Source organism: Monodelphis domestica, chromosome 2 (genome assembly GCF_027887165.1).
Source record: "Monodelphis domestica isolate mMonDom1 chromosome 2, mMonDom1.pri, whole genome shotgun sequence".
In the NCBI taxonomy this organism is placed as follows: Eukaryota; Metazoa; Chordata; class Mammalia; order Didelphimorphia; family Didelphidae; genus Monodelphis; species Monodelphis domestica.
The window spans coordinates 16,035,355-16,058,205 of NC_077228.1; the positions used below are offsets into that span (position 1 = coordinate 16,035,355).

Consider the following 22,851-nt stretch of genomic DNA (forward strand, 5'->3'; position numbering starts at 1 on the left):
ATCTTCACTGGGGTTTGCACTAAAGATCTAATGAAAGGTCTATTTGAAGGATCTTAAAAGCATATGAATTGGGGTTTTGAACGAAACTTTCTGAATCCAGTTGGAACCAGAAAGAAAGTGGCCCCTCTCGGCAGAGTCAGCGTCTTGTCAACCATGAACCTTATCGTGATTTCCCCCCTTCAATCAATAAATTGATCATTTGACCAGTGCCATAATTATTCAACTCCTATCACATGCCAGGCACCATGCTAGGCACAGGGACACCGAAACAAAAAGGAGGCAGCCCCTGCCCTGTTATTTGTTGATATAATGACAGCAGGAATCATTCCAAGAAACAACATATACCCCTTTCCTGTAGGAGATCACCATAGCAAACCATGGGAACCAAGGCTTTTCTAGGAAATGACTAGGATGAAGAAGAGAAAGAGAACATGATGGGGATTCAGAATGGTAACTGGATCTAAGCCCTTAAGAAATGAGGGTCTCTAGTCAACAACCCAACGCTGAGGTTCTGGTTGAGTTCTGGGATGCTCTGGATCCCATTACTAGGCCTTTTTTCTTACTAGGAAGCAAAAGGGATCCTCAATTTAGAGATCAAAGGGAACATAGGGACCAGTTAGTACAACCCTTGCCTTTTACAGATGAGGAAACTGAGGTCCAAAGAGGCAGTGACGTGCCTCAGGTCACTGTTATAGTTGTATATATAGTATATAGTATATATATATAACAGGTCAGGCTATAGTTGCTAGGCTTTCAAGCATCTAATTCAACACTCACAGAACCACAGATATTCCTGGTCCTTGGGTGGGCTGCGGATGGAGAAGAACAAGTGAAAAAGGGAGGGCGCGTGCAAGTGCTCTCATGTTCTTGTCTTAATTCTTGAGAACCTTCCCCAAAGCTTCTAACAAGAAGATATTCATCCCCTCTCCCAAAGGAAGCAGCCTTCCAAAATGCCAGAAAATCATGGTGAAGACCGGGCCCCAACACTGCCTCGTTTTGAGACCAGGTCACGCAGGATGGATGAAGAGATGCTTCCATAAGGTAAGTACTAATAACAGCAGCCAGCGTCTAGCTAGGCTTGAAAGGATCTCCAGATCCCAATCCCACCCAGCTTCTTTGCACAGGAAGAGTATATGGAACACTCCATATAATGTCAGTGGGCTATTCCAGTGCTGGCTCATTTTGCTGAACTTTTTTTTAATCCTCTTTTTTACAAGAATATCCAGGATGGAGAAAAGGACTGGGCACATAGAGAAATGTTGGTTCCATGAAAACAAAACAAAACAAAACAAAAACACTAGAGAGAAGAGAAATATTCATTAAAAGAAAAACAAAGTGCTGACAAACATTACCTCATTTGAGCCTCACAACAACCCCAAGAGGTGGATATTATTGTTCCCAATGAATAGATGAGGAAGCTGAGGATCAGAAGGGTTAAAAGATTGCTTGTGGTCACACAGTGAGTAAGCATCAAAGATGTAAGAATCGAATCCAAATCTCTCCTGACTCCAAGCCCACCTGGGGTGCCTAGTATTCAAGTTATCTCTTAGTTGAAGAAAGAGCAAGAAACTTTTTAGAGATCTCCAGATGAGCCAGAGTTTGAGGTTCTATGAATCTCCCTCCCTCCTCTCTCCCCCCTTTCTTCCTTTCTATCTCTCTCCCCTTCCTCCCTCTCTCTGTCTCTTTCCTCCCCTCCCTCTCCCTCTTTCTCTATCCCTCCCTTTCTCTCTCTCCCTTCCTTTCTTTCTTACTTTCTATCTCTCCCTATCTCTCTGTTTCCCTCTCTCTCCATCCCTCCCTTTATCTCTCTCCCTTCCTTCCTCTCTCTCTCCCTCTGTCTCTCTCTCCCTTCCTTCCTCTCTCTCTCTCCATCCCTCCCTTTCTCTCTCCCTTCCTTCCTTTCTCTCTCTCTCTCCCTCTATCTCTCTCTGTCTCTCCATTCCTCCCTTTCTCTCTCCTTCCCTTCCTTTCTCTTTCTTGCTCTCTCTTTCTCTCTCTCCCTCTCTCTCTCCCTCTTTCTCCTCTCTCTCTGTCTCTGTCTCCCTCTCTGTGTGTCTGTCTCTCTCTCTGTCTGTCTGTCTCTCTCTCTGTCTCTCTCTTTCTCTCTCTCTCTCACACACACACACACACACACACACACCCTACACGGGACTTGAAATGCCTGATCCATTTCAGAATAACATCTCTTCCCTTCACCCCATATTCCAGCCAGCACACGACTACTCTGCAGGAAAAACAGTGATGGCTGGTAATAAACTAAGTGCTGGGCCCACTCCTGCAGCTGAATCTTCATACCGTACGTTCCATCTCTCCATCCAATTCTCAAAATTGTTTTCAATAATCCATATTGACATTTGTGAACAATTAGGCCGGCGAGTGCTTCTGTGCACGACTTAAAAGGCGGCCACGCTGCTCTGGGCCTGTGGAAGCGGCTTGAGGGCTACACCAAGGGAAACACCCAGCCCTACTGTGTACAGCAGCGACCACAACAAAGCCTGTGGTTTCTCCCACACTCGCCTTAAATAGATTTAAATTAATGCTGTTCATCATTGGGTGGAAAAGAAGGGAAATATAAAAAGGGCAGGAACTCGGGGAGGCAAAGCCAGCCAGCAGAACTCGGAAATGCTCTTCCCGACACGCAGACCTCCTGGCTCTAGAAGGGCTGACCTCCCCTCCCGAGCTCCAGCCTCGGAGGTCACGCGCTCCCTCCTCGCCTTCTCTGGGACGGACACGCGTTGTCTGTCCCAGAAGGAGGGCATCCCCCCAACAAGATGGAAAAGACACGTGTGTGTTTCTCTGCATCTCGGGGCACCTGCCCGCCTGCATACGTGATCAGGCGGGGTGTTCCCATGTACAGGGGGCACACGGAAGGCTGCTTACAATGGATGGCGAGGATTAAAATACAAAATGGGGAAATCATGCTTCGGGGGCCAAATGACCAGGGTTCGGGGGCCCGTTATACGTCTTCTTTCTATAGAAATAATAATAATGATGACAATAATAATAATAATAATAATAATAATAGCTGGTGTTTGCGTGGCGCTTTCAGGTGTGCAGAAGTGACTGATGGGGAGATCTAGATGGACCAATTTATTTATACTTCTAACACACACACACACACACTTTCAGGCTTGCGAGGTGACGGCTCTGGGCTCTACGTCTCTTTATACACACGTACCTGTAGATACTGTGTGCGCCTCTACACACACACACACACCCATATAGTTTTACCTTCAAATTGCCCAGAACATGAGAGCCGATTTCAGCCAGGTCTGTCATCGTGGGGGCTAGTTATGGACCAGAGGCGGCTACTAAAGGGGGGGGGGCTTCGTGAGGCAGCCAAGGGCGGGAGGGTGGGGGGCAGCAGGGTGACGCGCCCTCTTAAGGATAGCGGGAAGAAAAACCCAACCGTGTCCTGGGCTAGATCGGACAATCACCAAAATCCATTTCTTTGTCGTGTGCCGCAAGGACTCGGTCGGTCCACTTTCCAGAACAAAGTCTGCTGCTGGGGTGGCTGAAATTGTCCGTCTGAGTCTATGGGGAGGTCGGGAGGCATCACTCTGGGGAAGTCTGAAGAGAGCCCTAAAGAAAGTCTAGTCCAACCTTCTCCTTTTACAGGTGAGGAAACTGAGGAAGTAAAGGGACTCGGGTTAAGCAGAGCTGGAAGGGACCTCTGAAGTCACCTGATCTAATCCCTTCCCTTTACGGATGAGGAAACTGAGGCCTCGGGAGATGAACTGACGTGCCTAAGGTGACACGAACCAAAAGCATCTTTTATGATTGATGCCAGCTGACGTACCGAGCACGCACCTCCGTGTTGAGAGTTGTAAAGAGGAACTTGGTCAAAGGAAGCAGCGTGGCATAGCGGGTAGAGGGCCAACCTTAGAGTCTGGAGAGACCTGAAGATCGCCAGCCCTGCTTATGTGAGCCCGAGAATGCAGTTCAAGATCAGGATCTCCACCAACTTTCCATGGATCCGAGCTGTGACAGGGGCATCGATGGAAGGCCTTTTATGGAGCTGGAGATTTCTATACCACAAATCCCATTCCCATTCCCCCAAGGCACATCAACCAAAAAGAACCCAGAATCCCAACATTATCTTAAGCAGGCAAAGCTATGACAGGTCTCCTTAGGGACTCAGGCAGCTGGCCTCAAAGTCACGAAGATCCTGAGTTCAAATATGGCCTTACTCTCTAGCTTTGTGACCCTGGACAAATCACTGCACCTCTTTTAGCCTCAACTTCCTCATCTGTAAAATGGAAGTAATAAAAACTCCAACCTCCCAGGGTGGTTGTGGAAACCAAATGATGTAACACATTGAGAACACTTTGCAAACCTTAAAGCACTATATAAACATTAGTTAGTATTATTATCATTATTCCTATAGAAAGATGATTTATAACTGACCCCTGGAGGTATATTTAAAATGTGAAGCTGTCCATTGGAGCAAGACTGAAATTTTGTATTTTGATCATTGCCTACATCCTAAGTAGTATTCTACACTCAAATTGGCCTCTCTCTCTCTCTCTCTCTCTCTCTCTCTCTCTCTCTCTCTCTCTCTCTCTCTCTCTCTCTCTCTCTCTCTCTCTGTCTTTCTCTCTGTCTCTGTCTCTCTCTGTCTCTCTGTCTCTCTCTCTCTCTGTCTCTCTCTCACTCTCTGTCTCTCTCTCTGTCTTTCTCTCTCTCTCTCTCTCTGTCTCTCTCTGTCTCTGTCTCTCTCTGTCTCTGTCTCTGTCTCTGTCTCTCTCTCTCTCTCTCTCTCTCTCTCTCTCTCTCTCTCTCTCTCTCTCTCTCTCTCTCTCTCTCCTGATCTTACACCTGCTCTTTAGCAGTGGGAAGTGGATTCTCAATCTGTCAGCATGGCCATCTGGTCTAACTGCATATCACGGCTTTTGATAATACTATATGAAGGAATGACAATCATGAAGCCAAAAAAAATCATCAGAAAATGCATCAGAATGAAAGAATCAGACTTGGGCCTTAAAACGCACAAATACATGACCAGGCAGAGACACACTGGGGCACAGTCAGAAGGATGTCAGGTTAGCTTTCAGCCCAACCTGGGCGGGGGGGTGAAGGAGACGGGATTGGTGAGAAGGTGAGCCCAAAAAGTGCCCACACTTTAACGAGGCACTAATGGGGTTTCTAAGCTGCTGGGACACATGGGATCTCCCAGAGCCCTTCCATAACTCGGCTGCCCACTTAACTGCCCAGTGCTGCCAACCGGGGAAGGGAGGAGGGGGCAATGGCATTACTACCAGTCACGATCACTCTCAAACTTTGCCCCTAAAAGTAGGACATGCCCCTTCTGCATTACCAGGCAAGGCAGCCAGCACATATTAAATGTTTGCTGTGTGCCAGGTTCTGTGCTGAGTACTAGGGAGCCAAATATAAGCAAAAAGAAAGAAAGGAACTGAAAAATGTTCTCACTAAGGGACAGAGAGCTAGAAGGAAGGAGAATCGGGGTTTGAATTCCATCTCCCTGACCAAGGCAGCTAACCCCTAAGCTTCTGTTTCCTCAACTAGACAATGTGGGTAATAATGGCTTTTGCCTCACAGGATTTGGGGGAAAGTCCAAATGCAATAACGTATAGCTCTTAGTAAATCCTAAAGCACCACAAAGGCTCTAAATTCTGTTGCTATTACTAGGATTAGAGTATGCTGAAATGATTCCCTATTTTAGGATTTAGGATTTCCTAATGATTTTTCTATCTCCTCAGGTTCCTATCAGTGTGTACAACAGGTCCTGCCTAACAAAGGTAACCAAAAACAATAAATGAATAAATAAACAAATGAGCAAATAAATAAATAAATGAATGAATGAATGATTGAAAGAAAGTAACCAAGTGGTATCTTTCAGGTTGAAAATCAAGACCACTTGGGATACTTTAATCCAGGGGAAACTAAAGGCAGTGTGTTACAGTGGAAACGATCATGATCGAAGAAGGAGAAAGGGAAGGAAAAGTAACAATAACAATAATCGGCGAGCAGATAGAGTTTTAAGGCTTTCGTAGCATTTTCTGCCCACGGTAACATTATTGGAGCCCTAATAACGCTATAAGATGAATTTGGCAACCATCATTATCTTCATCCCTTCCTTTTAAAAACAATTCTTAAGATTTGTAAGAAGATCTGGCTTCCCAAAGTGTTTTAAAAATTGGCAAAGGAATCAATGAAACAGAATATAATCCCATTTGTTTGATTTATCCAAAGATAAAAAAAAAAGGCAAAAAACCCTCCAAATGAAAACTCCTCTCTCAGACACACACACACACACACGTACACATCTGTACACAGCTGTCTGGGCAGCTCGAATTCCCTCCCACACCAGCTAATGACAATTGTCAGGAATCCCAGGGGGTCGCAGCCACTAACTCCTCAGCCCACAGATAGCCATCTAACCCCATCCTCGAGACAAGCCCTTCAAAGGTCTGACCCCTCACCCAATGGAGCTCCCTCAATTCAGAACCTTTTCTACCATCTGATTACATTAGCAGAAGTTCTACTGGGGCAGTGAGGGGCACGGGGGGAAAAAAAAAACAACCTCAAGAAAGTTCTCGGTTGAGTGGCTACTAATGAACAAAGGTTAACTTTATCGGAAAGGCCACATGCCTGGTGGCTAAGGTGACGACCTTAACAACTGAAATGGTGACCTTGCCACGTGCCGGGGATATTGCAGATTCTGATACAGATCATCTGTTAAAGGCCGGCTCTGCCCATAAATTAGCTTTGACTCCCACAAAGAAGACGCTGGACCACGATAGCCTCCTATCTCCAAGTTACCCTACAAACTATCGGCAGGAGAACTCCAATGCAGCCTGAATCAAGGCTCTAAAAAACGCTTCTTTTCAATGAGTTGGAATGCCAATCCTCATAGCTAGTGCTCAAATTTCACTCCATTTTGGTTTTCTTTAAAAAAAAAAATACATCAAATGTATACGACTCCAACGTTTCTCGTCGTCAAAGACGAAAAATTGGCACGGAGTTCCTGTATTGTACTTTGCAGCATCCAAATGCGTCTGAGAAAGAATAAATCATTGTTCCTTTAATAAGATAATTGAATCTGCATTAGCAGAAGCATTCTTCAAGTATTTACACGTGTGTTCTCTCAAAGATTACAATTTCCGACCAAAGAAAAGGCCCGAGAGCTAAGCAACAATTACCGCGTCCATTTTAGAAGGCACGGAGGATGTCGCTGTTGAAGTCATCGAGAAAAAGGCATTTTTGGAACCAAATACTCAATATTTTTTAAAAGGGAGAGAGAGAGAGAGATAAAAAAAATAAGTGCTTTGGATAAAAAGGCCACAATTGTCTTGGCATATAGCTCAAGGCACGTTTCAGAGTCTGAGCCTCTTGCCAACACTGGCAAGTTCTCAAAACTTTTAAAGAGGTAAAAACATTGTTTAGTGTTTACAAATCTTCAGTATTCTAGCAGATGCTTGCTATGTAAGTTGACCAACCTACCTAATATTTGAATTGGCAACTTCCCTTCCATAAATAACAGGTCTCGGACTCTCTTAGATCCAGCCTAAAACGTTTTCAGACAAAGGGCCCTTAATATTTTCTTTTGCAATGCTCCTGTCGCGCACACAGCAGAAGCTGCCATGACTGCGGGCCTGGATGAACCAATGGCCGCCGAGTTGGCCGCCGTTCAGGCACTGCCGAGGATTCTGGGATACATCAAGAAAAAACTAAATCGAAAGATAGCCTGATCTGTGATGTTCCCAATCCATCTTCCAGAGGCCTTCGGGGTGCAGCTCAAGCTACTCAGCAACATTCTAAATGTCATTTGACAAACACACGCTCCCCAAATCCACACACCCCCCCCCCAGTGCTCTGCCTCAATAGAGGGATCTGCTGGCAAAGAGGTGAACCATGATATCGGGGGGAAAGCAGTCAATAGACAGCACAGAAAGAAGGGAAGGAGCTTGGAGAGCCCAAGTGTTGGAGGCAGGCACCCCCTTTAGCCCACTGTTCTCTTCCATGGAAGAATGTTTGTCGGGATCAGTTTCCCTACATTTCTAAGTCGGTCACCTATATTAGATTTTCAAAATCTCCAACAGGTGACCACAAGACAGGATGGGTCATGGTCACTGAAGACTGGTACGAATCCGTCTTTCTTTTCTTTAAATAGGGGTGACGGGTGAAAGGAGGAAAACCTGCCTTTCTCCACCTTCATCCCCATCTGGACATGCGCTTACAAAGAGACTTAATACTGTCCACGGCTGACGCTGAAGCTTTTAAGGTTAAAAATGGGGTTTTTGTCTTGTCATTTATGCTACCTCTATTGCCCACTGCACACCAACACCTTCCATTTGCCAAGAAATCTTTGATACCATGAATATCACGACACAAAGGGGAAGAGGCACCTCCCCTACATCAATGCTCCCTGAACCCCAAAGTTCAGAGGCTCAGTATGCCACATCCCTCCAAAGTCCCAAGAAGAAAGCACCAACAGGGAGGTGCTCAAGGATACGTCGATATTCTCCTGTGAGTTGGTGACTCCTCAAACAAAAATCTTTTCTTTCTTGTAGGTCCCTCAAAGTCCTCACAAAAGAGCCCAGTGTGGGTTTTCTGGGTGCTTTAAAAAATATGCCGCCAGAAAATAAATAAATCGGTAAATAAATGAAATATGCAAATAGATAAATGGGTAGACAGAGAGAGAAATAGATAGATAAATCGAATCACCTCCTAGTAGGATTCCATAATTTTCATTCTTCCATCTGGCTCAAGCAACCGCTAGGAAGGTAATCTAGCAAGACCGGTATGTACATATGAAATGTCAACAAATTACACAAGACTTGAGCTTACACATAACACAATGTACCTTTTGTCTAGAGCAAGACTAAAAGAGCATATACAAATGCATTATTTCAGGCACCTCTCAATACGTTCCCTTCAGGCTCTCCAGAAGGTTCTCTAGCAAAGCATACTTTTTTTTTTCTCCCCTAAAGGAGTCTGTAAAAGACCACTTGGGCTTATTCCCCTTTTGAACCAGTCCAAGTCAAATCAATCCCCCAACCTCAGGATGGCCCGTCCTTCATAGATGGCTTACTTTTGACATTAGCCTCTCTGTCGATTATTCCTGAGAATATTTGTCGCCCAACTCCTCTCCATAATAAGCTTTCCCATTCACTCAGCTCCTAAAAACCCACATTTCTAGTTTTCTTAGGTAAAAGAACAGTCACCTGACAGGTAAGGATTTGAATTTTTTTTTAATTAGCAAAGTAGGCTTCAGAAAGTTCTAGAACAGAAATACTAAGAATTGTCCTCAACAGGAACTTTGATACTTCCGATATACCCTTAGTTAGCTCTTCCCCATCATGGCTTGTTTTGGTCATTGTGTGTGTTTTGGACGCGCTTCCCAGAAGCCAACCTGCTTTCCTAGCTACTTACCAAGGGAAGCCTGGAGCACGAGTACTCACTCAAGGCTAGTTTCCCCCCTTCTGGTCTGCTCTGGGCATCTCTTTGAAGCCCTCCTGCCTGCCCTACCTATGCGGCGGGCTCCTCATCAAGCTTAGAAGTCGTTGGCATAACAGAAGAAAACATGGGGAAAAAAAAATTTTTAAGTAAAAGTAGAACAATATTTGACTGCCACCACACTTACCTGCTGCGTGCACAAAATATGCCAAATATAAATCGAGTTCCTTAACAGAAACTCCTATGTGATGGGGCTGGACACACAGCCCTGGATTTGAGCATTGTGGGGACTTTACAAGGCGCTCTCCATCAGTACTTTCGAGTGGGATACCTTTAAATAAAATCACCATCACAAGGTCCAACCTCCAGACTTTATCTGCCTGGCGAAGGCAGTCAATTCTTCGCATCTTGCCTTTCTGGTCTGGGTTAGAAAGAACACAACATGGAGGCTTTTTCCCCGTAACCGTGAGAACAAAATCCTCGCGATACTCAGGTCGGATATCTTTCCGTAATTTGGCCAGAAGTCTAGATGCCCATTTCTGTTTGACTTCGGGTTTCTCGCTTAGCAACTCATCCTTCACTGCTCTCTCTTCCTCTTTTGACATGCGCTTCTCATGTTTTTTAAAGTATTTTCGTTTTCGGGCTTGCAGGTTGAACCACGTGTACGCGAACGCTCGGACGTGGGGCAGAAGTGCTTCGATGAAGGGATGAAATTCATCCTAAGGAAGAGAATACAAAAATAATAAATGTGTATCTGTCTCGGTGAACACAATGGAAACCAAAGAAAAAGACTTTTCCGTAAGAAAATATTCCTATTTTAAATGAAATGGGAATTAGGCGTCTTCTGTTTGGATACGCCCAAAGTTTTCTAAAAGAAGCCACAAAGAAATGAGTTGAGTAGCGCAACTCTGCCCGAGAGGGAAAAGAAAAGCTGGGTTAGAAACCATGACCATTTCTCCGGCATGACCGTCCAGCGGGTCTGGTCAGGGAGTGAGGCCTAGTGTTCAAATTCCTCTGAGATGGCCGATGGAAGACAAATTTACCCAGGAGAGGACAAACAGCCCGATGCGAACCTTCGCCAGGTTTCCAAGCAAGCCTATCTTACTTTGCTCTAGCTCTGACCCCACTCCTTGTGGGGTAGCCAGGGCATGCCCGCCAATTTGGCAAATCCAGAACCTTTATCTGCCAATCAATGTTTGTACGGAGAGGTCCAAGGCAAGGCAGAGTAAAAATTTTTTCTCCAAGATGGATTTAGCAATGGCATTCGGTGATACTAAAAAGTTTCTCTCTGAGAGACTTTACAGAGAGATGCAAAACTTTTTCATATTTATTATATTTTAATACTCCTTTTGGATGGCTAGAAGACCTACAGATCCCCCCTGAAAATAACAAAAAATTCAGAAAATGGAGGCAGGTCTCCTTCAAAAGAAGAAGTAAATGGTGACCCTTTACATATCTCTGATTAAAAAAGAAAATTTTGGACGCTGGAGTCGTGTATAATGAAAAGGGGGTGTGTGTGAGAAAGACGTACTTATAAATAGAAAATCTAAAATTGTCTTCAAGACCAGAGAGGTTGCACATATATGTTTTTAATTTATTTATGTAAAGAAGAAGAATGATTTTATTTTAATAAAAGAAATATTTCCGGTTCTGTCTTACTAAGAATTCAAAAAGTCCGTATTTTTCAAATTTAAGATACTTTCATAAATGTGCTGTTCAACGTGAAAGGCCATCTATTTAAGATCTTTAAAGTGCCCAGCAATTAAGTTGAATTTCACATAATAGGATGATCTGCATTATTTTATATTGCCAATGCAGTGAAAACACCTGATATCTTCGAAGAAAACAAAACTGTGACACATGGAAGCAGAACCAACGCAGGGCTTTCTGAGACCACAGAATGCTTCCTTAATAGTCGGGACATTCTCCCATAATTCCTTCCACAAAAAAAAAAATTAAATTAAAATAAAATAAAATAAATTAAAAATTAAATTAAATAACGTGCTCACTTTTGAGCATGTAAAATGAAAAGAAATGCACATAGATAACTGCTATGTTGTGCCAGACAGAGGAAGGAAGGAAGGGCAAACCAATATTCTAAAATATCAATTTTTAAAAAATATATCATTTCTAATGGCCTTCTGAAAGAAAATGCATCTCAAAGACCCAAGCAATCAACACGCACACACACACACAGAGTGTCATCAATATTGAAATATTAGCTAGCTTCATAACTTACTCAACACGTGCCCTTTAGAGGCCAACAGGTTAAAATTTATTTATATATATATATATGTATATATATATACACATATATATTTATATATTTGTTGGTGAGTACGGTTAGGGTTAAATAAAAATGTGGGCCTAGTAATTAAGTAAAATTAGCCAAGTACTGGTCATAAGGAGAAATGAGGATTAATAGAATATTTAGAATATTCGGTCAGGGGACCTTTTTTTTTTTCTACTTCTGGACAAGCTGGGCCTAGTATTTCCCACAAGTTTTAAGAAATGCTCTCCTTTCGGTAAGAATTTTTTTTTTTAAGTAGAGGCAGGCACACTATATGTGTCTGCTTTCGGTGGCAGAGAAATGGCTTGACAGAGGCCAATGTACAGCAAAAGCAGCCGCGGGAGCCACAAAAAGTCATTAAAAAGCACACAAAAAAATGTTTCTGATGCTTGAGAGCCTCCAGTTGATTGATCCTTAAAAAGTCCCTTTCCTTTTCTTTTTCTTTCTCCTTCTCTGAAGTCAGAGTTTAGGAACTAAGGTACACTCAGACTCCTAAAAGTTCCCCCTCCAACAGCCGGGTATTTAACCATCCCTAAATTCTGGACATATCTTTGGAAAAAAACTCGAAACTGTCCAAGTCGTATGTCTAACACAGTGCTTCCCACTGGCGGACTTTCTCCTAGCCAGGACATGTTGGGACCAAAACTCGGCGCTATTCTAGAAGCAAAGAACTCAGACTGCCTTCAACTCCAAAGTGAGCTCACACACACACACACACACACACACTCACACACTCACACACGCATGCACACACACACACATGCACACAGGCCTTTCACTCTAAAGCCCTCAGTCCCATTTCATTTTATAGAGCAAAGAATAACTTAGCTCCCAGCAATTCAGAGCTTATGGCAAAGCTCAGTGAAAGGCGTGATGAATCATGAAAACATTTCACAATATTCGAAAGTGACTTTGCAATGAGAAATGACAATATTACCTAAGTGTGGCGAGGTCCCTGGTCACTTTCCAACTGTCCCTACCCACACACACAAGCCACTTGCCTCTCTACTAACTGTCGACTACTATAGACAAGGGTTTGCTAGTTATTAAAATGGAATTCGCTCCTTGGTTTTATGACAAAAGTCACTGGATTTTATTTCCCCCCCAAAGGTCTCCAGAAGGTGGTTTTGTTGTTGCCTGGGTTCATTCATAAAATCACAAAGTTAAAAAAAAAAAACACAAAACTTTCAATATTTTAAAAATTCATTTTGTCTCATGGAGGGTTGAAAAAAGAAACCAGAGACTCCAGGCTGCAAATGCTCTCTCCCCAGCAGCTTCCACACAGTTTAATCTTGCAAAGCTAAACAGTATCCCTAGTTTCGACGTCCATAGTTATTGTTTCTCATTTTTAAATGGCAATGTGTTTTTCTAAATCAGGTTTCCAGTGCCACAAACACGATCCTGAGCTCAGCAATATTCCAATATCGTCCAGCGAAAACAAAGACCATTTTATATGTGCACACAGACTCAGGAAGCAAAGCTAAGTGCTATTGATAAAAAAAAATGTAAAAAAAAATCCTTCAGTTTCCAGACCTTTCGGGATCAGAATCAGTATCTATGGCATTGATCTGTTGGCAAGGAAGAGCCATTGGCGGTTGATATTTCTGCAATCGAATATTGGGGCCAAGGCTCACCTATAAATCGCTGCCCGACTAGCACTATGTGGCATTGGCGACGGTTGGGCATACCATGCCTATGTGTATTCTTCAGACAGCTTTCGATGGCCTGGTAGAGGGTCCCAAAACACTGTACAGGGTACGAGGACCCTGTCCTTCCGGCTACAATCTTTCCCCGTGGTTTCTGGGCCAGTTTTATTTTTTTAAGCAATATTGGGCTATGTAGGAAGGTTTTCTTTCTAAAATGGTTCCTAAACTTTCCCCAAAGAGCCAAAGCTTTAAGTAAAATGATTATCTAATTTTTTAAAGTGGAGGAAGGCAAATAAAAGAGTTTGTAGGAGCGCTCAGCCTACGTTTTCTATAAACAAACACAGAAGTAAGTGATTCTCTGTCGCTTTTCCAGAAAAGAGGCCTGCTGAATCGAACTCCTTCCCCAATATGCCGCAAGAAGAAAGTTTACATAATGAGATAATTGTTCATTAACCCAAAGAAAACCATCTTTGGAGTTTCTGAAGGCACTCCTAGACTCACAATGGAACAGGGGGACCCTCCAGAGGAAACATAAAGGAGGTTTGTGCAAGGGCCACTGCAAATGGGGCCCAGAACCTGGGTGCCCTGGGTGCCATCTGACTCAATTTGTACCTGTGGCTGAAACTGTGGCCAGACCCAGGCTTCAGAATCTCAGCCTTGTCACTGCAGCCCCAGGGGCTCATTCAAAGTCTCCTCCACTTGAACCACATCCTGAACTCCACTGAAACGGGGAGCCCAGCCAGAGTGCTGGGAAAGTTTCCTCCGAGGCACTAAAACCCCAGAAGTTTGTAGGGAAACTTTTCCCAAAGATCAAAAGGGACGAATCCCCAATTTTACGGCAATGCCCGAAGCCCCCAAAGCCTCTTCTCACCCGGGCTCTGCAGGGGAGCCTTCTGAGCCTAAACAGCTATCTCTATCCTCCTCCTCCTCCTCCTCCTCCTCCTCATTATTATTATTACTGTGAGATACAGGAATGATAACGGTGGCATATATATGGGAAAGGAATCAGCAGGGCTCCAAGGAAAGGGAAAAGCCTGCTTCTGGTCCTTCACGAGGTAGTTCTAGTTAAACCGTTATTTGCAGCTAATTGAAGGCATGTAGTTTAATGTCTGGGCTGTTGGGGGGGAGGGGGGAGAACGGAGCTCCGGATAATCATTATTTGAATAAAACGGCTTGGTGGAGGGGCCATAATATCCAGAGAGGAGACACTTCAGCCACCGGAGTTCTCGCTCCCATTTTTAAAGGCATTTTCTAAAGCGTTTTGACTTCGTGCCTTTGAGTCTATGAAAATAAAGAATCCAGCCTCTTCAGAGCTGGGCAGAAGCCGCGAATAAGCCATATTTTGAAGGGGATGGGGGGGGGGGGGGGGGGCGTATAGGGGAGGGGGAGTGGGGACGAGAAGAGGAGAGCGAATAGACAGAGTGAGGCAGAAAGAAAAGTTGCCCGAAGTCCGGAGCAGGGAGTTAAGGTAGGAAGAGGAGCGGCCGCTGCCAGCGGCAGCCCCAGCTCCTGAGAGTGAGTCCGTCCGGAGAAGAGAGGAAAGAGAGCGAGGCTGAGGCTGGACGCTCGGGGGAGGGAGGGGAGCCGGCCGGCCACCCGAACGGACCGGCTCGGCTAAAAGACAGCTGCCTCTTCCTGAGCAGCCCGAGGAAAATGACGCCAAGCCAAAGAAACTGACCAAACTCCAGCAGGCAAAACGCAACTTTTTTTTTTTAGTGTTGCGTTTTCTCAGCGCACACGCACCGAAAGTTTCATTTTTTTTTTAAAGAAATTAAACAGAAAGAAAAAAATTAAAAAGTAGAGAAGACGGGGGTGCCTAAAGGCGGTGGGTCCCCCCAGCCCCAGCAAGTGGAGGGCCCGTGCGAGTTCACACGACCCGTTTTCGCAAAGAATGAGGATTGACGTGCCCGCACATCCTGAGCTGGGGAGAACGATCGATCTGGGGACAGCGACAGGAAGGGACCCCTCGCCTCCTGGAAACCCCTCTCCCCTCTGGGTCGCCGCGGGACCCAGATCGCCCCTTAGCACAGCCAAAAAAGTAGAGTTGGAGGGGAGGGCTGGGGAGGGAGGACGGGGGACTAAAGGAGCAGTGAAGGGGGGACCTATTCTTCTCGGATGCAAAATCCCCCCAATTGCCTACGCGCTTCGGGGAGTTGCGATGGCACTGTTTTTTCAAAGCCCCCTCCGTCCCAGGCGGTGAAAGAGGGTACCTCTTTCCGTGGGTCCTTAGCCCCCACACCCAGGCCCGGGGATCCGGGGCTGCTCCTAATCCCCAGACCTCCCCTGCCCTGATTTCAGCTGCCCAGGAGTGTCAGGGACTCGGACCCGGCTCAACACGTGCGGATCGTCAGAGAGCATAGCCCTCTTCTGCACTGCCCCCCCCCCCATATTAATTAAACCATTAATAAGTGGGCGCCATTAGCCATGTGCCGGTGCCCGCACAAATGGCCGTGGAAGGCTAATGTAACCGAATGGAAACAAAGTTACTTTCTTAAAGCTGTATTTTCTCCCACACGCAGGGAGAGAGAGCGAGAGGGAGACACGCACAGAGCCAGGCACACCCGGAGGGAGGGAGGAGGGAGGGAGGCAGACACATGCACAGAGCAGGCAGAACCAGCCCGATTGTCCACCGCCGCCCCCCACCCCCTCCCGCGCCCGCCCCCCTCCCCCCGCGCGCCCAACCTCTCCCCCACCCCCCACCCCCCCGGCATCCAAACATCTGCTTACCTGGGTGAGACAGAGCGGAGAATACATAACTGCTGTGGGGGCTTCTGTGTGTGTGTGTGTGTGTGTGTGTGCGTGCGTGTGTGTGTGTGTGTGTGTGGTTTGGAGGTGTGCGTGTGTGTGTGAAAAAAGAGAAAAGAGAGGGAGAGAGAGAAAGAGAGGAGGAGGGGAGGAGGAGGAGGAGGAAAGGAGGAGGAGGAGGAGGAGAGGAGGAGGAGGAGGAGAGGAGGAGGAGGAGGAAGGGGGGAGGGAGAGGAGAAAAAAAAAATCAAGCCCGCTTCTTGCTTTCACATTTCCAACTCTGCTCAAACTGCAGCTAGCGCTCGCTCACTGCCGCTCCATGGGCTGAACTTTCACCCCGCCTAGAGTTTCCCCACACTGCGCTAGGCAGGGCTACTGTACCCAGGCGTTAAAGGCATAGTGCACACTTCCCCCCCACCCCCCCCACCCTCCCCTCCCCTCCCCTCCTCGGTTTTTTTTTTTTCTTTCCCGCGTCAGCCCACAGGCTCCTCCAGTCCCCGGGAGCCAGCCAGAGCTGTTGGTCTCCTCCTCCTCCTTCTCCTCCTCCTCCTCCTCCTCCTCCTCCTCCTCCTTCTCCTCCTTCTCCTCCTCCTCCTCCTCCTCCTCCTCCTCCTCCTCTTCCTCCTCCTCCTTCTCCTCCTCCTCCTTCTCCTCCTCCTCCGCTCTGCGCCTCACAGCCACAGCCACCACCGCCACCGCCACCGCCACTGCCGCCGCCGCCGCCACCCCTGCAAAGCCGAACGGAGCAGAGCCGGAGCCGAGCCGAGCAGCTCGCTGACTGCTGCCGATGGGGGGTGGGGAGAAGAGGGAAGGGGGGGAGGGCTGGGGAGGGGAAGGGGGGGCGGCTGCAGTGCTGATCGGCCAACCCTCCCTCTCCCCCTCCCTCCCTCCCTCCCTCTCTCTCTCTCCCTCTCTCTTTCCCTCCCTCCCCCCCTCTCTGTCACTGTATGTAGCTGTACATTTATATATTGCAAGGGAACGCAGTGGGAGCACACACACACACACACACACACACACACATACCCACATACCGTCGCTCCTCCCGGGCACCGAGGGCGACCACACGAGGTGCTTAAGCAAACAAAACTACTTTTCTACATTCCCCATCACCCCGTCAGCCGCAGAGCTTGAAGGAACACGCGGGAGCAACTTTCCCCGCTTCACGCACATCGCCGGACGTGCCTGTGTCCACCCATTGTATGCAGTCCACTTTTCCATAGAGGCACAAGTATTTTGACAATTTACGGCGTCTGGGCCCCTGTCCTCCCTCCCTCTACAACTGAAAGCTTTGGGGAAATCTCCTGGGATCTGACCCTCGCTGGAAGAAGGGGTTGATCGTGCTAGTTAATTATGCACTGGGACCCTGAAAACTTTCTCCAAGCCCCAGCCCTGCTTATCTCCTTCCTCAGCTGGGGAAGGTAACTATTAGTCAAAGAACTCTTCATCTCAAGGCCAAAGTGGGGAAGGGAGGAAAAGGAGGAGAGGGGATGCTGAAGAAAAAAAAGTAAGATAAGATTAATGAATGTCCTGGCCCTGTGAAACTGGTGGGCTTGAGTCCAGAGGAGACATCAAAAAAGTTCGACCAAGCTCAGAAACAACTATATCTATTAAAAAAACAAACAAACAAACAAAAAACACTTGGTAAAATTTTAAAGGGGGGGGGGTGGGCAGGGAGAAGTGGGAAAGTGGAGGAACAGAGGGCGGGGCTGCCCTAAAGAGGAAACTGGAATGGCCTCCAAAGTGTGTTTAGAGAGGGTCATTTAAAATCCAAAAGTGAATATTTCTCCAAAATGAACTTTCCTGTAAGTCTGATCCAACACCAGGGATGTCTTACTGAGCTCCTCTTCCTCTTCTCCCTCCCCCCCCCCCAATACTTAATAACAGCCACGAGCTTCCTGCTATGATTTGAGATTGGGAAGGTATTGTTTTTGCAAAGAAAAAAAAAAGCCTTTTTTTCTTTTTGCTTTGGAAAGATGCCAATAAGCTAGTTTTCCTAATTGACTTAAAAAAAAAATCTCTCCAGTCTCAAACATGGGGGGGTGGGGGAATCTCTCACTTTCATCATCTTTCCCATCTCTCTTCCCATCTTTCTTCCAAATTTACAACCTTGTACCCAAAACATTCTCAAATTCACACCAAGGGGGAAAGGAAGAAAGGACCATGCGGAAAGGCTCTGGCACAGGAAAGCCCTCAAAGGTGAAGGAAAGCTCCAGGAGGTGCCTGAGAATAACTAAAGATGCTGTTAAAAAAAATTAAAAAAAAAAAAAAGGCCAGAGAGCAACCCACTTGAGCACATACAAGGTTATGGTCGAAGCCCACTGTGATCTAAAAAGAAGAGATGTGCTACAGAAAGAGGCAACACACAAGAGTCTTCTCAAATACCCTGCATCCAGCCTTTCCTGGCAGTTTATTGTTCCCAAAATTCTAGTGAGCCCTTCTCCATCCTGCTTTCCTCCCCCAAAACTTTGGGGAAAGTCAAGATTATTAAGGGGAGACCTTGGTAATGACTTCAAGGATCAGATTTCATCAGTCCAAGGCAAAGTCATTGCTACTGCTCCTGACCCAGACAGAGGAGGGGGAGGAAAGACAGAGACAGAGACAGAGACATTGTATTGGAAATGGGAACTTCGATGAACTCCAAGATTCCTCTTTCCTCGATCTGAGTTTCTGGCTGACAGTCCTGACATGTAACTGAGGCATAGTGAGAAGTTACTGTTGAGTGTGTGTGTATGTGTGTGTGCAGTGTTACTACTACCACTGGGAAGCCCTCTTCTAAAGGCCGATTACAATCTTGCTGTTCATATTGTGGAAGATACATTTCACATCTGCCTCTATCCCCTTGCTCCTACACTGGCAAGATTCATACTGTAGGACAGCGGTGGGAGGAGAAAGGACTAAAGGGAAGCCGCTGGCGCCCTGCCCTGTCTTTTATAAAAATAAAAGGAGAGAGAGAAAAAAAGTTAATGCTGATATTTTCTGCTCTAAAAACTGTGTTTGTTGCAGCAGGCAGGCTGACCCGCAATTTCCAGCTTTCTGCGGTTAGCAATATTATCTTAAGTAACTTTTGGCGCCCTTAGTAAGACTTTTGGATATGGGACGGTTGTTTGCGCCCTCTAGGCAAGGGTTGAATCCCAAGCTCTTCCACATCCGCTCCTTTCTCTCTCTATCTCGCTGGCTTTAGCCTCCCCGGGGCTCTCCTCCCTTCCTTGCCCCCTTCCTCCAGAAATAAAAACACAGCACTATGCCGGGAGAGGACTCCCGCCTCCCAGAGAACAGAACTCCAACAGATAGTTATAGTTGCAGATGCCTGCTCCTGCCTGGTAACTTTTCAGATTCAAAAGCTCACAAAGAAACAAAGTGTTAGGTACAAAGCTAGGTTGCCAAGTTTCCCCTCTGCCCCAGTTGCAAAGTTAAATCAGTCAGACTGAGTTGTATTTTTTAAAGAAGATATTTTGAAGGGGCTGGAAGAGGGAGCAGGAAAAGGGGGTGGGGTGGAGAGAAGGAAGAAGCCTGGAAAAGAGACTGACAGTACACAACACAGGTGAAGTCCTACCCAGAATGAGTGCATACAATTACAAAAGTAATTCATTGTTAGGAAAGATCACACCCCCTGTCGCCCCCCCCCCCCAACACACACACTCCATCATTGGAAATAACCCCTTCGATCATTTATTTTGCTAGTGCTAGGAGGTTGCCTTGGAATGGGATTGTCTGTGAGTGAAGGAGGCTCCTGCCATGATCTCTGCTATCCATATTCTTCCTGGCAGGCTGCCCGGCATTGCATTTGCTATGTTTTATTTGCAGAAACCTTACCTTGCCAGCCTGAGTGAAATCCTCTTAGATATATAAATTACGTCAATAAGGTTTCACTTATGCGTCCATCTCAAATACCTTTCATTTGGAAGGTACTTAATGGCCAAATCTTATTAATATGGCTTAGGCTTTAATACCTGAGGCACTGAAGTTACCCCTAAAACCAACCAGAAGACAGTCTCCTTAGGAAGCCACACTCGGTGCACCCTTTCCCTCCATCCCCTCCGGCTGCTCCACTGAGCCACAGGCTGGTAGTCTAATGTGCCAGACTCATTTGGATACCTCCCTGCAAAAATCCTGATGCTAAAGTAGCCAGTAGCCTGGGCCGGTTGTCAAACCTTCTGATTTCCAAACTGAAAAGCCTATGCAGTCAGTATTGCTTAGCTAGGAATTTAACTCAAAGAGGAGAAAGAGCTCATATTCTTTTCCTGTCACTTCCCAACAGGATTAGGTGCCTACACTGATCACAGAGAGAGTGGGGGTGGGGAGGAAAAGGAAGAGGGTTTAGTCAAAGGCTGCCAATTACTGACTCCAATACAAGCTCTTGCAGTTGGTTTCTACTGAACTTCTGTCAGGCACTTGTCGCAGGACTGGACTCCTGCAGCCAGCAAGCTATTCCCAGTCAACTCCCACAGTCCTACCCTTCAGAAGGGAGGTGGTAGCCATGCAGGCAGAGAAATAGCAAGAGTCCTTTCCCTTGTGCTTTTTATTCACAATGGATCATAGAGGGATACACTGGTTACAAGGGGTGGGGGAGGAGGGGGGAGCCTCGTCCTGGCCCTCTCTTCCTTCCAAAGTGACAAAACAGCTGTCATTCTACCTGGGAAACAGCCCAGGCCAACAGCCTCGCTTTCGCTCCCTCAGGCCCCTTCTTACAATTCAGCAACTCAAGGATGAGCAGAGCAAGAGTTCAGGGATTAGGAGCAGGAAAGAGCGCAGACTTTCTTCCAAAGAACTTTCTGAGTCAGCGCCTTACCCCTCGGGTGCGTGGGCCACTGCAGCACCCAGGGCTAGCAGGCAGTAGCTGACCAGGGCTCGACCAGCCCGACCGCTCGGACACCTTTCCGAGCCGGGCCGAGACCCTTTCATTATTTCCGCTTTAAAAGGAGGCTCACCTAACCTGGAGCCCATCTCCTAGGTTCTGTTTAAGCGGGAGGGGCGGGGGCGGGGGAGGAAAAATCTTTGAAAGTTCCAGATTTCCACTGGCAAAGCGTTTCCGGTATCTTTCAGCATGCAACAAAGAAGGCATAAAACTCATGCAAAACTGCGGCTAATCAGTATTTTCACTTAAACCACCACAACACTTCCCTATTGTGTTTGCTAAAGCCGGAAGACTTCTGTAGCTTTGACAGGCTCTGGTACACCATCCCCTGCCGAGCGCAGAGAACTTTAGACATCCTCTGCCCCACCCCCTTGGCAATTTCGAACCATACTACACCCAGGCTTTCTCCTGATTGGACAAAGACCTTGTCAATCGCCCGCGTTGGTAACATTGATTAGAGGATCGAATAGTCAATTATTCCTCGGTCCAGACATTGCTTTTCGGGTTAGGTTGACTGCTGAGGCTAGACGTCTTTTTACCGAGCCGAGCACGTAGGGATTCCCCCCCCCCCCCTTTTTGGAACCGAGCAAGCGCTAGGAAGAAAAAAAAAATCTGTCAACCTCAGCGGTTTTCTCAAATCCCCAGAAAAAAAGAAGGAAACCCGGTTTTTTTGGTGCATATATCCATACCCACCCACATAGCTATCTCTTGCAAAAGAAAACAAATGCAAAAACAAGCAAACCCCAGAAAGCACATCACAGTAGACATTCCAAGCAAGCACTTAACGCGATGCACCAAATCATTTTAAAGTCTTAACCATTAAGCAAAAGCCAGTCTACCAACATCTTTGTTTATAAAGCACGTATCATATAAATGCAAAATAGAAAGTTGACGCATCACGTACCATTGCAATGTAAAAAGAGTACGTGAGAAACTTTAAAGGGTTCAGACGAACTGCTTCATTGTTGCCACCTTTTTTGCATTTTAAAAATATCTAAATAAACTTGGAACCGTTGAAAACCCGGAAGAGATTTTTTTTTAAGCTGTTGGCCAATTGCAGGCTTCTTGGAGATTTTTTTTTTACTCCAAATCAGAAGGATTTTGCAATTGCAATGCGCGCTCTCCCTCTCTCAGTCTCTCTCAATGTCTCTCTCTCTTTCTCTCTCTCTCTCTCTGTCTCTCTCCTCTTTTTGAAAGCGATCCAACCCGGGCTGGCTGGTTCTCAGATTCTCTCTGGCTTTGCCTTGTGGGCTTTGGATTGTGTTAGACTTTGCAGAAGTTGCAATCGATTCGGCAGTCTTTCTCCCCCTACCCGCTCCCCCCTCTTGTTTATTTCCGCAATCGCTGCAATTTGCATAGTAACCACGCACGAGGCGGCGGCTGCACGCCGAGGGGAAGCGGCCTGGTTCCACCCCCCGCACCCCACCCCCGACCCGTCCTCAGGCTCCTCCCTCCACTGCGCGTAGCCAATCGAAGACCCGGAACTCTGCGCGAGCTCCAGGATTCAGCGCGAGCTCCGACCGGCTGGGACAACGTTCCAAAGAGAAGCCCCTGGCTTCGTAGGCCCAGCTCCCAGGATCGGCGGAGGAGGGGAGTGCTCTGTGCGCAGGGGGAGTTCCCTTGCAGGCGGACATTGCAGTCCAGAGCCCAGAGAGGGCCGATGAGCGGGTGGAATCCTGCAGTGGCGTGCGGGTTTCGCATGCTTTCCTCAAGTCGGTCCACCTGCTTTCTCGGCTTCTTTCCCCAAAGCTTCCAGTGAGTTATGAGACCGGTTCATGATGGTTGCTGGGAAATTTAACCTTTATTTGCACTGGGAGAGCCCGAAAGCTAAGGATCCTTTTCGGTGCATTAAATCAAATGAGTGCAAAAATGTCACAGGAATTGCACCCGCATTA

At 46.7% G+C, this 22,851-nt stretch overlaps 1 protein-coding gene across 8 annotated transcripts in view; it reads right to left on the bottom strand.

Moving 5' to 3' along the window:
* Nucleotides 1–22,311, bottom strand: part of NFIA (nuclear factor I A) — a 499,453-nt gene extending 477,142 nt beyond the window's left edge. For 5 of the 8 annotated variants that reach the window (XM_056814129.1, XM_056814127.1, XM_056814128.1 and 2 more), the window contains exons 1-2: nt 16,084–16,631; nt 9,608–10,139 (exon numbers count right to left, since the gene is read on the bottom strand). In XM_056814129.1, coding sequence (XP_056670107.1) covers nt 9,608–10,139; nt 16,084–16,110 — 559 coding nt within the window. In that variant the 5' untranslated portion in view covers nt 16,111–16,631. Of the gene's footprint in view, nt 1–9,607; nt 10,140–16,083; nt 16,632–21,860 lie in introns of those variants that run through there. The other 3 variants (XM_007480487.3, XM_056814125.1, XM_056814130.1) reach the window with 3 other exon arrangements.
* Nucleotides 22,312–22,851: the final 540 nt, after the last annotated feature.